Source organism: Scyliorhinus torazame, chromosome 6 (genome assembly GCF_047496885.1).
Source record: "Scyliorhinus torazame isolate Kashiwa2021f chromosome 6, sScyTor2.1, whole genome shotgun sequence".
In the NCBI taxonomy this organism is placed as follows: Eukaryota; Metazoa; Chordata; class Chondrichthyes; order Carcharhiniformes; family Scyliorhinidae; genus Scyliorhinus; species Scyliorhinus torazame.
The window spans coordinates 100,478,832-100,495,627 of NC_092712.1; the positions used below are offsets into that span (position 1 = coordinate 100,478,832).

The 16,796-nt window shown below is 47.4% G+C and overlaps 1 protein-coding gene across 7 annotated transcripts in view; it reads right to left on the minus strand.

Moving 5' to 3' along the window:
* LOC140424913 (voltage-dependent L-type calcium channel subunit beta-2-like) overlaps positions 1 to 16,796 on the minus strand; it is a 656,293-nt gene that overhangs the window by 206,844 nt on the left and 432,653 nt on the right. Inside the window, exon 1 of one of the 7 annotated variants that reach the window (XM_072508565.1) lies at positions 1,452 to 2,214. The exons of the other annotated variants lie outside the window; for them this stretch is intronic. Coding sequence (XP_072364666.1) covers positions 1,452 to 1,484 — 33 coding nt within the window. The 5' untranslated portion in view covers positions 1,485 to 2,214. Of the gene's footprint in view, positions 1 to 1,451; positions 2,215 to 16,796 lie in introns of those variants that run through there. 7 annotated transcript variants of the gene reach the window in all.

Genomic DNA, 16,796 nt, shown 5'->3' on the forward strand with positions numbered 1-16,796 from the left:
TTCTGCTCCTTTGTCTTACGGTCTTATGGGGCGGGATTCTCCGACCCCCCCCCCCCCCCCCCCCCCCCCCCCGCCGGGTAGGGGTGAATCCCGGCCATGGTCTAATCCCCGAGATGACAAGATTGACATATGAAGAAAGACATCGATTGGGTTCGTACTCACTTGAGTTTAGAAGAATAAGAGGGGATAGCATAGAAACATGTAAAATCCTGATGTGTCTGGACAGGCTAGATGTGGGAAAAATATTCCCAATGTTGGGGATATCCAGAGCTAGGGATCACAGTCTAAGAATAAGGGGTAAGCCATTCAGGACTGAGATGAGGAACAACTTCTTCTCTCAAAGTGTTGTGGACTTGAGGAATTCTCTATCACAGAAAGCTGTTGGGGCCAGTTAGTTGGATATATTCAAGAGGGAGCTGGATGTTGCCCTTGCAGCTAAAGGGACCAAGGGGTATGGAGAGAAAGTGGGAGTGGGATACTGAATTTGCATGTTCAGCCAGGATCATATTGAATGGTGGTGCAGGCTCGAAAAGCCGAATGTCCTACTCCTGCATCTATTTTCTCTGTTTTCATGTTTTCAAGTTGACATGCAGACTCTCAGACAGGACCCAGAAATAATCCTGACCCAAAACACCAACGTTATCCTGGGTTTGAATCAAATCCAAACCAATGGGATGTCTGCAAGCTGCGAAGTTTCACACATGAAATAAGTTGGAAAAGTCTTGATCCAGTTTGTTATTTCTTGTTCACAACAATGGCAGCAAATTCGGCAATTACATTTTTACTCCATGGTCCAAGACTGCAGAAGACACATGTTTCTGACTGAGCAGGAGGAACTTTATTCAGCAGCTAAACATTCCATAGCCGACTTAGAACTATGTTCCTTCACTGTCACGGAGACAAAGTCCTGGAATTCCCAACAGCACTGTGGGTGTACCTACACCACATTAACCAGAGTGATTCATCCATCCAGCTCATCACCACCTCGGACAATTTGGACTACAAATGCCAGCCTTGCAATAATTACACTCACTTCCCACAATTGAATATGAAAAAGGGAACTTGTTCCATTTTCCAGCATGCCACTTAACAGGGACACACAAGGAGGAATAGGCTAGACTTCTGTCTACTCCCAGGCGCCAATACTTGATAAGATAATAATTTCCCCGGACGGAGATTCAAATTTTATAATTATATCCAATCCAAAAATGCTTCAAAACTCAGTCTTTACATAATCGTACTGTGCAACTAGAATGAATTTTCTTTCCAAAACGAAATGTTATGATCAAAACGATAAAATAACTGTGGCTGTAAGAAGGAAGTTCAGAGAAAAAGTTCAATACAAGTGTAGACTTCCTGAATAAAACTGTATGCAACAAAGCGCTGGCAATGGGGGTGCGATAGCTTGCAACGTGTGCTTTACATCCCCCAACCCACCTTTCCTTCCTTACCTCCTCAGGCTCCTCCCGGCCGTACAGGTACATGTCGCCGCTCCCAGAGCTGCTCTGCTAACCGGCAGCTGCTCTCATGTGGAGTGGCGGGGCAAGTCAATGCAAAACAAAGCCCACTCACTTTCCCTTGACTTCCCTGCACTTTGTTTCAGGCTGGAAAAGGCGGCTCCAATCTTATCAAGTTTTCCTCCTCCTGTTAAGTCAGCTGGTTGTGAATTTAGGCCTGAAGATCCCCCCGAATGTCGGCCAGCAGAGCTCTCAGTCTAATCTTGTGGCAATATACAAGCGGAGTGTGGAGAGACAGACCGACACAACTTTCCTGCGATTCCTGCCGAGAGACTGCGGGAGCACTGTTAACAAGGCTCAGTCCGTCAAACTGGCCAGTCCTCAGCTCGCTGCTCAAATAAAAAACGCAAGTTCCACTCCAAAGCCCCTTTGTATTGACGCCAAGCGACCACAGCTCTCCCCCTTTACAGAGTGGAACACTGTGCGTGAGTTCAACAGCAAAGCCCGTAAGCAGCTCTTCTACCGCTAACATCAGCCCGCTTTCCTCACTATAATAGTCACTGCCACTGCCTAATACCTCTTCCTCCTGACTCTACACCCAGTCATTGGTTCACAGCAGCAGGAGCAGCGGCGCCTGGATCAGTGGAACATGGAATGGGTGACAGAAGCAATTGTTTGTGCAATTGTTGTGCAGCTGAAGATCACCGTGTGTTTCAATGACTAGCAATGGGAAGCAACATTGATGTTACGACAGCCTCCGACTCATCCTTTAGTCACCATTCTCAGTTGCCTGATTATATTTTTAGTTCATGAACATGAATTATCCTCAACTAAAAATAGTTAAACGGCGAACTGCTGTGGCCGAATTCCTGGGATCGAGAGTTCAATCGTCACAGAATATTTACGCAAACAAGTCCGGAGAGAACAAGGGAAAATCACATTTTTGAATTGTCCCTGCGCTAACTGCTGGAGCAGCGTTTTTCTAACTTCCTCCTCCCCTGCGACCCAGTTTTACCAACCGGCTGACCTTCGCGACCCACGCCAGCCGACCTTCGTGACCCATGCTGGTCAACCTTTGCGATCCACCATTTTTGCTTACTTTAATAGGCAGCACAGTGGCGCAGTGGATAGCACTGCAGCCTCACGGCGCCGAGGTCCAAGGTTCGATCCCGGCTCTGGGTCACTGTCCATGTGGGGTTTGCATATTTTCCCAGTGCTTGCATGGGTTTCGCCTCCACAACCCAAAGATGTGCAGGGTAGGTGGATTGGCCACGCTAAATTGCCCCTTAATTGGAAAAATTGAATTGGGCACTCTAAATTTAAAAACATTTTTTTTTGTTTCCTTTTAATGCGACAAGTGAGCCTGCATGCTCCTCATGATCTCCCTCCAATCAGGTTCATAGGAGGATAAGGCAATGCACATATCAGGTGCAGAGTTCAGTGGTTCGTTTGTGTTGTCTTCACCTTTGTGAGGATGGAAAATCCAACCTCGCATTATAGGTCGTTGTGAAGGGCAATAGCAACAAAATGCTTGTTTTGGGTTGCAGGGTTAGGGTGGAAATGAGGGCTTAAGTGGGTCAGTGCAGTTCGATGGGCCAAATGGCCTCCTTCTGCACTGTATGTTCTATGTACTCAACACTGGATACTCCTAGGAGACCCTACTCTAGAATGCTGACAGCCTCATTGACTTGTGGCGTGTTTGTAATGTGCTGCCACAGGTGAGGCGCAGAAGTTCAGTCTCTTAATTTTGAGTCAGTTGTGAGCTAATAATTGACCCTGCGGTCTAAAACTCAAAGATTTTTCTCCTGCCGCTTCTCTCTCAAAATCTGAAACTTCTCCTCTAGAAAGTAGCAACAAAAACTGTTGATCAGTGCAGTCAGATGCGATTGAAAAGGCTTGCCAGTCTATTGGCAGTTTCCTTACTAACACGGTTTTCTTTGATGTGTCATAGCAGTATGGGGAACATGTAATAGTTTTATCTCTGTACTCGCACTTGCCAAACTTCCAACGACTTTTGGAAAGCATCTATTTCTTCACACCGTGCTGCCTATTAAAGTAAGCAAAAATGGTGGATCGCAAAGGTCGACCAGCATGGGTCACGAAGGTCGGCCGGCGTGGGTCGCGAAGGTCAGCCGGTTGGTAAAACTGGGTCGCAGGGGAGGAGGAAATTAGAAAAACGCTGCTCCAGCAGTTAGCTCAGGGACAATTCAAAAATGTGATTTTCCCTTGTTCTCTCCGGACTTGTTTGCGTAAATATTCTGTTACGCTTGAACTCTCGATCCCAGGAATTTGAAAGCAATCATCATCCATTCCTTGCAAATTGAGATTTTGTTCATTGAGAATTGAAAAGATTTAAGACATAGTTAGCATCCAAGTTTCATCACCAAACGAATCAGCCAGAGAGGATGATTTCTCAAGGAGGAAGCATGGATTTGATACCTCAGTTCGTAAACTCTGACAAGCACCTGATCCCTTGACAGCCAATATACCTCTGTATGGAACTATAAATGTGTGTTCTCGGCCCCCATATCAAAACACAGAGCCTCAAAATGCCTGGTATTGAGTGCCTTGGTTTAATGAAATTCACAAATTTCATGATTCCTTTCAACGCCACTTCAAGATTGGATGGAATTCCTTTTGATGCCAATGCTTCACGGTGAACAAAACAATTATTCTAAACAATGTCCTGACCAGCTGTCTCCCTAATCCTTATCATAACTCCGTTGTTTTGTACAGTCATGTTGGCTGCCCTATCGCTTGTGATTCCTCTGCAATGAACTCAGTCGAGCCCACACATTCCAACCATGTAACTATTGTTACAGATGCCTGGTCAGAGCCCAACAGTGGTTAAGACACTGGACCAGAACCACAAAGTTTTTTTGATTTTTTTTAATGTTGTGCGGAAATACCTACCCCTACCTACTGTCATAGCTTCCGAAGTCAGATTGGTCTTCTTGAAAGTGAACCATCGGAAAGTGATGGGTCCTGACGGGGTCCCTGGACGTGCACTCAGATCCTGCGCGGACCAGCTGGCAGATGTTTTCACGGACATCTTCAACCTCTCCCTACTCCATTCCAATGTCCCCACCTGCTTCAAGAAGACCACCATCATTCTGGTACCAAAGAAGAACCAGACAATGTGCCTCAACGACTATTATCTGGTGGCCTTGACGTCGATCATTATGAAGTGCTTTGAGAGGTTGGTCATGAAGCACATCAACTCCATACTCCCAGATGCCTAGATCCACTGCAATGCGCATACCTCCACAAGTGGTGCACAGCAGGCACCATCTCCCTGGCCCTACACTCATCCCTGGAGCATCTCGACAAGAAGGATTCGTACGTCTGACCCCTATTCATTGACTACAGCTCCGCCTGCAACACCATAATCCCAGCCAAGCTCATGTATCAAAGCTCCAAAACCTAAAACTTGGCTCCTCACTCTGCAACTGGATCCTCCATTTTCTGAACCATAGACCACAATCAGCAAGGATAAACAACACCTCCTCCAAGATAGTCCTCAATACTGGGGCCCTGCAAGGCTGCGTACTTAGCCCCCTGCTATACTCCCTGTACACACATGACTGTGGGGCAAAAGTTGGCTCCAACTCCATCTGCAAGTTTGCTGATGACACGACCATAGTGGGTCGGATCTCGAACAACGATGAGTCAGAATACAGATGGAAGTTAGAGAATGTAGAGAACATAGTGGAGTGGTGTAATGACAACAATCTTTCCCTCAATGTCAGCAAAACTAAAGAGCTGGTCATTGACTTTAGGAAGCAGAATATCGTACACACCCGTGTCTGCATCAATGGAACTGAGGTGGAGATGGTTGACAGCTTCAAATTCCTAGGTGTAAACATCACCAACAATCTGTTCTGGTCCACCTGCTGACTGGGGAAAGCAGGCAGCATTACCAAAGACTCATCTAACCCGGCTTATTCACTCGTCCAACCTCTTCCATCGAGCAGGAGAAACAAAAGTCTGAGAACACGCAGTAACAGATTCAAAAACAGCTTCTTTCCTGCTGTTACAAGACTCCTAAACGGCCCTCTTATGGATTGATCTGATCTCTTCACACATCTTCTCTACTGAGCAGTACAACACTCCTGTTTGCTTCACCCGATGCCTGTGTCTATGTACTTACATTGTGTATTTATGTTTGCTCAATGTTTTTTTCCCTTATGTATGGAATGATCTGTCTGGCCTGGTTGCAGAACAATACATTTCACTGTACTTCAGTACACGTATCAATAAATAAATCCAATCCAAGATCGATTCACTCCAGGAGTGATTGGATAAGAAATAGGGCTTAGTTATTATTAAAACAAAAGAAAAACAATCTTTAAAATTCAAACCTTACAAGAACAGCTTGCATGTCATCTTTTAACCCTAACACACAATTTCCCGTTAAACAGCATGTAATAGGCAGGCAACAATGATACTTGCATTTGCAGAATATATTCCTGTTGTTAGAGTCGCTTCTTCAGACCCCTTTTCAAATGCCAGTCTCTGTAGCAGCTTTTCATGCCATCTCCTGGTGGCTTGCCAAATCTTATTTTCTCTCCCTGAGGATTATTTTCTCTTCCTGAGCTCCACCCAGCCCCTCAAACAATTGCTCAATCCTGAGGTGTACAGACTTGAACGCATCTGGGCTTTTGATTGCCCACTCCAGGGCTTTGATCTGAATGTGCAACTAACCTCCAATTTATGGATAAAAGAGGCCATCAGATTCTGTAATGGGCTAATAGCTGGTCAGATCAGAGTGTCCCGGAGGACAATTGATCTTGAGTGAGTCATCCCAGCTGAACAGGGGTACCCTGTTTATTCCCATAATGTAACTCAGGCCAGGTGTGGGTGTATACCTCTGACTCAGTGCTAGCAGTTTTACCCTCAGTCTGTTAACCCCTAAATTGTCCACTATATCTTGGATCCAATTTCTGGATCCAATTTCATAACATCTCCCTATTGTAACACTAATTTTTGCTTCAAATATCTCAATGTCAATCGTGTTGGTTGGTAATGTCAGGCAGCACAGAAAATCCTCAAAAAATTCATTGCGCCAAACATACCTTATGTAAACTAGCAAGGTTGCACAATCTGAAACATCTGCACTTTCATCCAGTTGAATTGAGAACTCCTGTGCAAACTTTAAATGAAAAATACGCTGGGCTTCTAAATTCTCAGCAATATCACAAATTCAAAGAACTATTGTGTTGTCACTAAGTGGGATGCATTTCAATTTTTCAGCTGACCTCTCATTTAGGACCGTATGAATCACGGGCAGCACGGTAGCATTGTGGATAGCACAATTGCTTCACAGCTCCAGGGTCCAAGGTTCGATTCCGGCTTAGGTCACTGTCTGTGCGGAGTCTGCACATCCTCCCCGTGTGTGCGTGGGTTTCTTCCGGGTGCTCCGGTTTCCTCCCACAGTCCAAAGATGTGCAGGTTAGGTGGATTGGCCATGATAAATTGCCCTTAGTGTCCAAAATTGCCCTTAGTGTTGGGTGGGGTTACTGGGTTATGGGGATAGGGTGGAGGTGTTGACCTTAGGTAGGGTGCTCTTTTCAAGAGCCAGTGCAGACTCGATGGGCCGAATGGCCTCCTTCTGCACTGTAAATTCTATGATGTCTAATGTTCCAGGAAGAATTAATCTCTCTGCTACAGTGTGGGGCATTTTCTCTTTAGCTACAGGGTAAGCTACCATGTAAGAGGCTAATTGTGCTTTGTCATTCAATGTAATATTTCTGCGAAGGACTTCAGCTGATGATTTAAGTTCTCGCTGCATCCTTTGAAATAAAATAGAGGTTTGTCCTCAAACTCGCCATGCTTAGGCTTCAAATGCCTTTGAAGTTTTGAGGGTTTGAAACTTTTATTCGCCAACACTTCCCTGCATATAACACACATGGGCTTTGCATCTTGATTTGCATTGGCACAATTAACAAAGCCATACCTCAAGCAATGATCTTTATACTGCTTTGTTCCTAATTTCAGTTTCTTCTTCACCCAAGGCCCTGGAGCTATGTATACAAATCACACCAGCATTGCTTTGTCCTGCCTTGAACTCTCCTGAACAGTTCACACCAGCAGATTCAGTTGTGAGATCCTGGATTATTTGAGTCTCTGGCCCTCTCTTCCTTATTACAAAACGATCCATCTTCAGTTCTTGCCAACAGCGATAAAGTGGAGGAATCTCTCCTCCGTGATTTCACGCCCAAAGCATGGACATACAGGGTGCGCGATACCAGTGTGTGTGCTGGGCACATGGCCTGTTCTCTGACACCGTTTCTAGCGGGAAGACTCCATTGTTTGTTTTTAAAGGCCAGTTGCGGCCGACATTCTCAAGTTAAAAGTCGGTCACGGCCAGCATTTGTAAAAGCCGGTCATGGCCATTGGGTGGTTCACCTGCGACCGGAAATGCCGCGACTGATCGTTCCACAACCCTCCTATGACCATCCGCGGGTTGCGAACCAAAGTTTTAAAAACTCTGTGCTAGAGAATAGCCCCCTCCACACCACCCACACACTATATTATACCAGCACTGAAGACAAACATTTTTGGTCTTTTTTGTCCCTTCCAAATTTTCTCCACAATCATTCCTGAAAACTTTTGAAGGGTTTGGTTCCAGAGACCCTTGTGACTCACTTGAAGTGGTCATTGTGAGATGTGAATGGCTTTGACAAAAGAGTCACCCAGACGCAAAGCTCCCTTCCCTCTCCAGAGATGCTATCAGACCTGCTGAGGTTGTCCAGTATTTTCTGTTTTTGTAGTGAATATGACCAGGCTGATTTTATCAGCCCAACTTGATCTTTGTTTTTCACTTTGCATGAAGTGTCACGAGATAGAAGAGGGGACCCAGCTGACTTGCTCTCTCTCTCTCTATCTGCCACTTAGCTCCCAACACCACCTTGTCCCCCATCACAGCACCTCTCACCAACAAACATCCCAAGAGTATTGTGTGGCTTAATTGCAGCACCTACACGTCCACAGATGTAACCCGAGTTATGAACTAACTGGGTTTAACTCTCTACTCCCTCTGTTTAACATTACACAATGTAGGGTCGTTTCACCCAACTGTAATAGAGATTTCAGGAAGACCATATAACATTAAAAAAATGTTTACTGTGAATTTTAGTCCATTTTGCAACATTCTTTGTAACATGCAAAAGGTTCACTGCATAAGTTGCTTGGCCAAGTACATTGTTTTGACTGAGAATTTCTCTGACGTTAAACTTAAAACAACGAATGTTCACTTTCTAAATCTGGCTTTATTTCCAACATCTATTGAAGGTAGGAAGCCAAGGGCTTGATTTCTGGCTCTCTCCCAGCTCTTTGTACCTGCAAATTAGCCAGACATGCCCCAAATTAAACCTCATACTCTCCTCATAGGCCTAGGCTCCAGGTAGCCAATTCCCACTGAGTTTATATGAAGCTATTCCAAGCTCTGTTACCTATCTTAACTGGGTTACAGTAAAAGCATTGTTCGCAACTCCTGTTCTCCTCCAAGCCAATCACCATCCTGACTTGGAAATATATTGCCGTTTCTTCACTGTCGCTAGGTTAAAATCCTGGAACTCCCTACCTAACAGCACTCTGGGTGTATCTACACCTCAGGGACTGTGGCAGTTCAAGAAGGAAGCTCACCACCATCATCGCAAGGGCAAGTAAGGATGGGCAACAAATCCTGGTCCAGCCAGCGATACCCATTTCCCAGAAATGAATTTTTTTTAATGATTTGTTCAGAAGTGTACACGTACAAGAATTGGGGATAACTCTTACGGTGCAAATTCTCAAGTTATTCATACTTACTATCCACATGCATACATGAAAAAAGATGGGCGGGATTCTCCAACCCCCCGCCGGGTCGGAGAATCCCCATGCAGCTGCGTGAATCCTGCCCTGACGCCGGCTGCCGTATTTTCCGGCGACGTTTTTCGGGCAGGGGCGGGATTCACGCCATGCCAGTCGGGGGTCGTTGGCAGCGGCCCCCCCCCCCCCCGGCGATTCTCCAGTCCCTGATGGGCCGAGCGGATGTCCATTTTTGGCCAGTCCGGCCGGCGTTGGTTATGCATTGTCCCACACGGCGGGACCTGGCAGGTAAGACGGTGGGGGGTCCTCGGGGGGGGGGGGGGCGGGGGGGGGGGTGCCCCCACGGTGGCCTGGCCTGCGATCGGGGCCCACCGATCTGCGGGCAGGCCTTGTCCGTGTGAGCACTTCTTCCTTCCCCTGTCGGGCTCCGCCATGGCCGGCGCGGAGAAGTGAATCCCCCACGCGTGCACCAAAATACGACGGCCGGGCTGCGCATGCGCAGAATCACTGCGGCGGTTCCACGCATGCGCAACACTACGACGGCCGTTTCGCACATGCATGAACCCGTGCAGTTCCTTTGGCACCGGCTGGAGTGGCGCCAACCCCTCCGGCATCCACCTAGCCTCCAAGACAGGTGAGAACTCCTCACCTTGGGGGCCCGTTGCCGCCGGAGTCGTTGCCCCCGTTTTCCTGCCGGCGTGGGGACTTAGTTCCTGGAAGGGAGAATTCCGCTGGTTTGTTTTCATAAAGTACAGTTGGTACTCCAGCAACAATCAGTGTCTTTCGAGGAAGAAGTCAGCGGAGAAATAAAGAAAATCAGTATCAAACTGCTGTCTCACAGTGCCAGGGACCCGGATTCAATTCCAGCCTTGCGTTAATGACTGTGTGGAGTTTGCACTTTCTCCCATTGTCTGCGTAGGTTTCCTCTGGGTGCTCCGGTTTCCTCCCACAGTCCAAAGATGTGCAGGTTAGGTGGATTGGCCATTGTAAATTTCCCCTTAGTGTCCAAAAGGTTAGGTGGGGTTACGGAGGTAGGGCAGGGGAGTGTGCCTAGGTAGGGTGCTCTTTCGGAGGGTCGGTACAGACTCGATGGGCCGAATGGCCTCCTTCGACACTGTAGTGATTCTATGATCAAAAAATGGTACAGAAATTACACAATCTCTTTCACAAAATTATAAGGAGCTATTCTGAAAGTTTTTGATACAGCTCTTGGAATTTCTTTGCTTCATTTCCATGGTGAGAAGTTCAAGCCTCAATTAGACTCTGACTAGTTATGACAAGGAGTCATCCAGACTCAAAATCTTAGCTCCGTTCTCTCTCCACAGATGCTGTCAGACCTGCTGGGATTTTCCTGCATTTCTGTTTTGGTTTCAGGGACGTCATTCTCCGACCCCCCGCCGGGTCGGATAATCGCCGGGGGCTGGCGTGAATCCCGCCCCTGCCGGTTGCCGAAGTCTCCGGCACCGGAGATACGGCGGGGGCGGGAATCGCTCCGCGCCGGTTGGCGGGCCCCCCCGCTCGATTCTCCGGCCCGGATGGGCCGAAGTCCCGTAGATAAATTGCCTGTCCCGTCGGCGTGGATTAAACCACCTTTTGAATGGCGGGACAAGGCGGCGTGGGCGGACTCCGGGGGGGGGCGCGGGGCGATCTGGCTCCGGGGGGTGCCCCCACGGTGGCCTGGCCCGCGATCGGGGCCCACCGATCCGCGGGCGGGCCTGTGCCGTGGGGGCACTCTTTCCCTTCCGCCTCCGCCACGGTCTGCACCATGGCGGAGGCGGAAGAGACTCCCTCCACTGCGCATGCATGGGAAACTGTCAGCGGCCGCTGACGCTCCCGCGCATGCGCCGCCCGGGCATGTCATTTCCGCGCCGGCTGGTGGGGCAACAAAGGCCGTTTCCGCCAGCTGGCGGGGCGGAAATTCCTCCGGCGCCGGCCTAGCCCCTCAATGTTGGGGCTCGGCTCCCAAAGATGCGGAGCATTCCGCACCTTTGGGGCGGCGCGATGCCCGTCTGATTGGCGCCGTTTTGGGAGAATTTTGCCCCAGATTCCAGCATCCACAGTAATTTGCTTTTATCTCAATTAGACTGAACTTGTGTAGAGTAGGAAAGACACCGAGAGTAACATAAGTTCCTAAAATAGTAATTCACATATTATCAATTTAAATAAGTGGTTTAAAGAATGATTTGTCAAAAACACTCCCGCAAAGTAGCTCCATTTCAGTGTGTAAAATCCTTCTGCAACTTACCTGCCAGTTAGTCTGACCCGTTTCAACCTTCTATAGCTTTCACTACAACTTGTGAATGTTGGGGTTCAGGGAAAGTCAGCTACACACAGGCAAGTTGGACAACAAATTGCCAAAAGTTGGGAAATTCTGGGCTTAGCAAGAAACTGGAAATAATATCCACATGTCCTTGCAAGCCTTTACAACTTCTAATTATTCACTCATAATCACACTCTAGATGTATCCTTCTTTATTACGGCAGGCTTGATAAGGACAGTTTTTTTCATGAAATTGGAGATAATTCGATCTCCTGTTTCATCTTTCTCCTTTGTGAGATGAGGGAAGAGGGGGAGGAGTCGGTGGGCGAACTAAAAGGAAAGTGGGAAGAAGAACTAGGGGAGGAGATAGAGGAGGGTATGTGGGCTGATGCCCTAAGCAGGGTAAATTCCTCTTCCTCATGCGCCAGGCTTAGCCTGATTCAATTTAAGGTGCTACATAGAGCACACATAACGGGAGCAAGATTGAGCAGGTTCTTTGGAGTGGAGGACAAATGTGGGAGGTGTGGCGGGAGCCCGGCAAACCATGCACATATGTTTTGGGCGTGCCCGGCACTGGAAGGGTATTGGAAGGGAGTGACGGGAGTGATTTCGCAGGTGGTGAAGGCCCGGGTCAAACCAGGCTGGGGGTTAGCTCTATTTGGAGTTGCGGAAGAGCCGGGAGTGCAGGAGGCGAAAGAGGCCGACGTTGTGGCCTTTGCGTCCCTAGTAGCCCGGCGCAGGATCCTACTCATGTGGAAGGAGGCGAAACCCCCCGGACTGGAGGCCTGGGTAAATGATATGGCGGGGTTCATTAAACTGGAGCAGATAAAGTTTGCCCTGAGAGGATCGGCTCAAGGGTTCACCAGGCGGTGGCAGCCATTTCTCGACTACCTAGGAAAACGTTAGAGGGAAGACAGATGACCAGCAGCAGCAACCCAGGGGGAAGGGGGGGGGGGGGGGGGTTAGTTTAGTTTAGGTCGAAGATAAAGGGGTTTTGTTACTTGTGTATTGTTAAAATTTTCTGTATTGTTATTGTTGCGTTTGCTTTGTAAGAGGGGAAAAATTGTTGTTTGGGAAAAAAATTTCAATAAAACATATTTTAAAAAAAAAAAAAATCTTTCTCCTTTGTGCACCTTCCGCAATATTGACCATCTTTCTTGGGTATCTGGACATCTTCACCAAATCCTCTAGCTGCTTACTCGGGTTGAAGCCAATACTACATAGCCTTAGCATTATGGTCACTTGAGCTGAGCCTTCAACACCTATCCAAACTGGCACATCCAGAACATTGGTTGCTTACATCCCAAGATCATTCCTTTGCTGCAGAATCACTAATCCAGATCTCCATCACCTGAATACTGACTCTCCTAATGCCCTCTTCTTCAAAGTCCTCCTTGATAAACATCATCAATCCACGATTCTATTGCTCTAGTCTTCTCCCACACAAAATCCTGCACACCCACCATTCCAGACCTTCCCTCAAATATTCCAGCTTCATAAGCACTTCTACTGGAATTCTAAATCCTGGCCCTCATTTCAAATCTTTTCACAAGATCTCCCCGTCTGATATGGTCCAATTATTTTTTTATTCATTCATGGGATGCACGGTAGCACAGTTGCTTCACAGCCCCAGGGTCCCAGGTTTGATTCCCAGCTTGAGCTTCTGTCTGTGTGGAGTCTGCACGTTTTCCCTGTGTCTGCGTGGGTTTCCTCCGGGTGCTCCGGTTTCCTCCCACAAGTCCCGAAAGATGTGCTTAGGTAATTTGGACATTCTGAATTCACCCTCTATGTACCCGAACAGGCACCGGAATGTGGTGACTCGGGGATTTTCACAGTAATTTCATTGCAGTGTTAATGTAAGCCTACTTGTGACAATAAAGATTATTATTAGTATTATGTGAACCAATATTATATGTCCAAAAAAAAGGTTGTGGTGAGCTGCCTTCTTGAATTGCTGCAGTTGATGATGTTTCAACATTACCCATAGTGACGTCAGTGAGGAATTATAGTATTTTACACCTTTACAGAAGAATCAGTCTCAGCTTTAACCTCAGGAAGACTCAAGTTCTTTACCAACCTGCCACAGGGCAAGATCCAGTCTTTTCCTCCATCAAGATGAATGGAGATATTCTACCAAACATGGAACATTTCCCCTACCTGGGAGCCACCTCCCGTCTAAGTTTGACAAATGCGGAAATCCAGCATTTTATCCAAACCGCGAGCACCTCCTGCAGACACCTAAAGACGAGAGTCTTTGATGACTGCGACATTCCTGCCGACACCAAGATCCTCACGTATAAGGCATTGTCCTCCCAACTCTTCAGAAACCCAGACGCTACCTCAAGGTCCCGGAGAGGTACCATCAACACTATCTGAGATGGGAGGATAGATGTACTAACATCAGCGTCCTTGAAGGTGCCAAGAGCACCAGCATCAAAGCCATGATTATCTGAACCAACTCCGCTAGACCGCCCTGTGTTTAGGATGTCAGAGTCCTGACTGCCAAAGCAAATCTTCTTTGCCCAACTCAAGGAAGATTTCTGAACAAAGACACCCTGAAGCCTTAACTCAAGAAATGCAACATAGATGTCAATGCCTGAGAGATCTTTGTTCAGAAGAGACCTACTTGGAGGAACCTCCTGATTGAAGGGACACAATTCTTTGAAGACACCCGATGCAAGAAGAGGCCTGGAAAAGGAGATTGAGAAAGGAATACCAGCAATCTCAGGTCCAAGGGCCGACGCCACCTCCCAGATACACATGCTAAGTGTGTGGTCAAAGATGCGGCTCTAGGATTGGGTCATCAGCCATGCAAGGACCCACAGAACCCATGACTAGTAACACAGAGTTCTTAGGTGGACAATCATACTCATTAGTGAGTGATCACTGAAGAAGACAACAGGATTTTAACCTGTGGAGAAAGTATAGTAGGACAGTCATTTAATGGCCAACAGAAATAGGAAGTTTCACCTCAGAGCCCAGCCAACCAATCAGACAGCCACCAGCAGCTCTCCAGTACCAGCATTTCCACCAGTATGGATGGTCACTGCTAGTACTGCAGTGAGATGCTCACAAAGGCATGCTGCATTGGTGCCGGGACTGGAGATAAGTTGCACTGGGGCCAGGCTGGAGGTAGGGATCCAGCGGGCTAGCATAGATAGGTCAGTATCAAGGGAAATTGGCGGGATGGGGCTGGGTGGAGAATGTAATTGAGACATTAATAAAAGAGATCACAGAAATAACAACTTATTATAATCATTTAAATAGGTCAATTAAGCAAAATCAACAATTCACTTCAGTTTTTAGGACATAATCCTCTAGTGAGTTAATGTTTCATTGATCTGGGCTCTCAGCCAAGTTTTGTCAACGGCTCAATATTGATTTGCACACAATTGAAAGGTACAACATGTTTGAAGCCTCTGTTATTTATACTTCAATGGTCTGTTTGATTGACATTTTTATATGAATGTAGGAATGACAAAAGAAGATTTTTGAATCAATGTTTTTTTATCTACCTCAGCAGTCCCAAATTGCCATTGTTATTACACGTCTCATTGGTTGGGCACATACTGCATACTGGGTGAATGGGCATGGAAGGAGCATGAGTTGGCATGGACAGTATGGGGATGCCATGGGGATGATTTGGCATTGAGTAGGCATGAGTTGGCATGGAAGGCGCAAGAGGCCATCAGGGTTGGGGCAGGCTGCTGAGGGTGTGTAAGGGGTGATGGCTAGAAGGCCTAATATCTCCAAATAAAATGGAGGCAAAGTATTAGAGAGCTGAGGTGGGCCTTCTCGGGTGGGTCGCGGGTGGGTGTCGGGAAGGTCGCGGAGCCGTCCGTCGTGGCGCCCCCGATCGCGCAAATCTACACGCAACAGCCACAGCAGCCGGCTTTTAATAATGCCGGCTGCAAGCGGCCTTCAAAATGGCCGTGAACATGTAAAAAAAATGCAGCCGCACTGTGCATGCGTGCCAGATCATCGGTGCGCATGCGCAAAACTATTTTTTTGAAACAGTTGCAGCCTTTCGTTTTACAAGTTCGGAGGGGGGGGGGGGCGTTATTCATTTTATTCATTTAATTTTTATTCTTTTCATTTATTTTATTCTTTTTTTTTACAAGTTCAGTGGGGTTTTATTTGACAACATTTTACAGGAAAAAAAATGCAGAACTTTGGACAGTTGGAGACTCCATACTTTCCAACAGCGGAAGGCTTCACCTTCATCCAACAGGTTCCATTGGAGGAGCGTGTATGAGGGCCAAAGGGACCCCAAACCATTTCCTCCATTTTTGTCAGCAGCAAACAAGGTAAGAGAAAATGGTGGGTCACGCAGGTCGGCTAGCGTGGGTCGCGAAGGTCGGCCGGTGTGGGTCGCGAAGGTCGGCCGGCGTGGGTCGCAAAGGTCGACCAGCATGGGCTGCGAAGGTTGACCAGCATGGGTCGCGAAGTTCGGCCGGCGTGGGTCGCGAAGGTCGGCCAGCGTGGGTTGCGAAGGTCGGCCAGCATGGGTCGCGAAGTTCAGCCGGCATGGGTCGCGAAGGTCAGCCGGGTTGGGTCCCGAAGGTTGGCCAGTTGGTAAAAATGGGTCCCCGGAAAAAAAGTTTGAAGAACACTGTTCTAACCAACCCATCTTAGCAATCATCCAGTCCTGTGGCTGGCGACACTCTGAATCTGAGGCTGGCTGGTCTGACTCCATCCTGTATCTGTACCCATGGAGTAAAAATGGGGTGTATTTAACCAAAATGGGACCAGCAAGTCAGGAAATGTCCCAACTCAAGCTACTTGCCTCATTTGTCAAAATCCAACCCTCTGCACTAATCATAGAATTACATAGGATACACCCATAGAATCAGGCCATTCATCCCAACCACTCCATGCTGGTACTTATGCTGCACTTGACCCATCCTCCCACCTTTTCTCATTCTAAATCTACCATCATAACCATCTTTTCCCTTCGCCCTCATATTCTTGTTTAGTTTCCATTTAAACGCATCAACACGATCTGCTTCGACTGCAACCTGTGGCAGTGACTTCCACATTCTCTCCACTCTTTGGGTAACAAAGTTTCTGCTGAATTCCCCTTGGATTTCTTGGTGACTGGTCTCTGGTTTTGCCCGTCCCCACAAGAGATAACATTCTCTCCGTATCCACTCTATCAAAACGTATTATTTTACAGATATCTATTAGATCACCCCTCAGCCTGGTTTTCTCCAGAGAAAAGAGAGATAACCGGTCTCCTTTACTGCTATGTTAACCAACATATTCTGG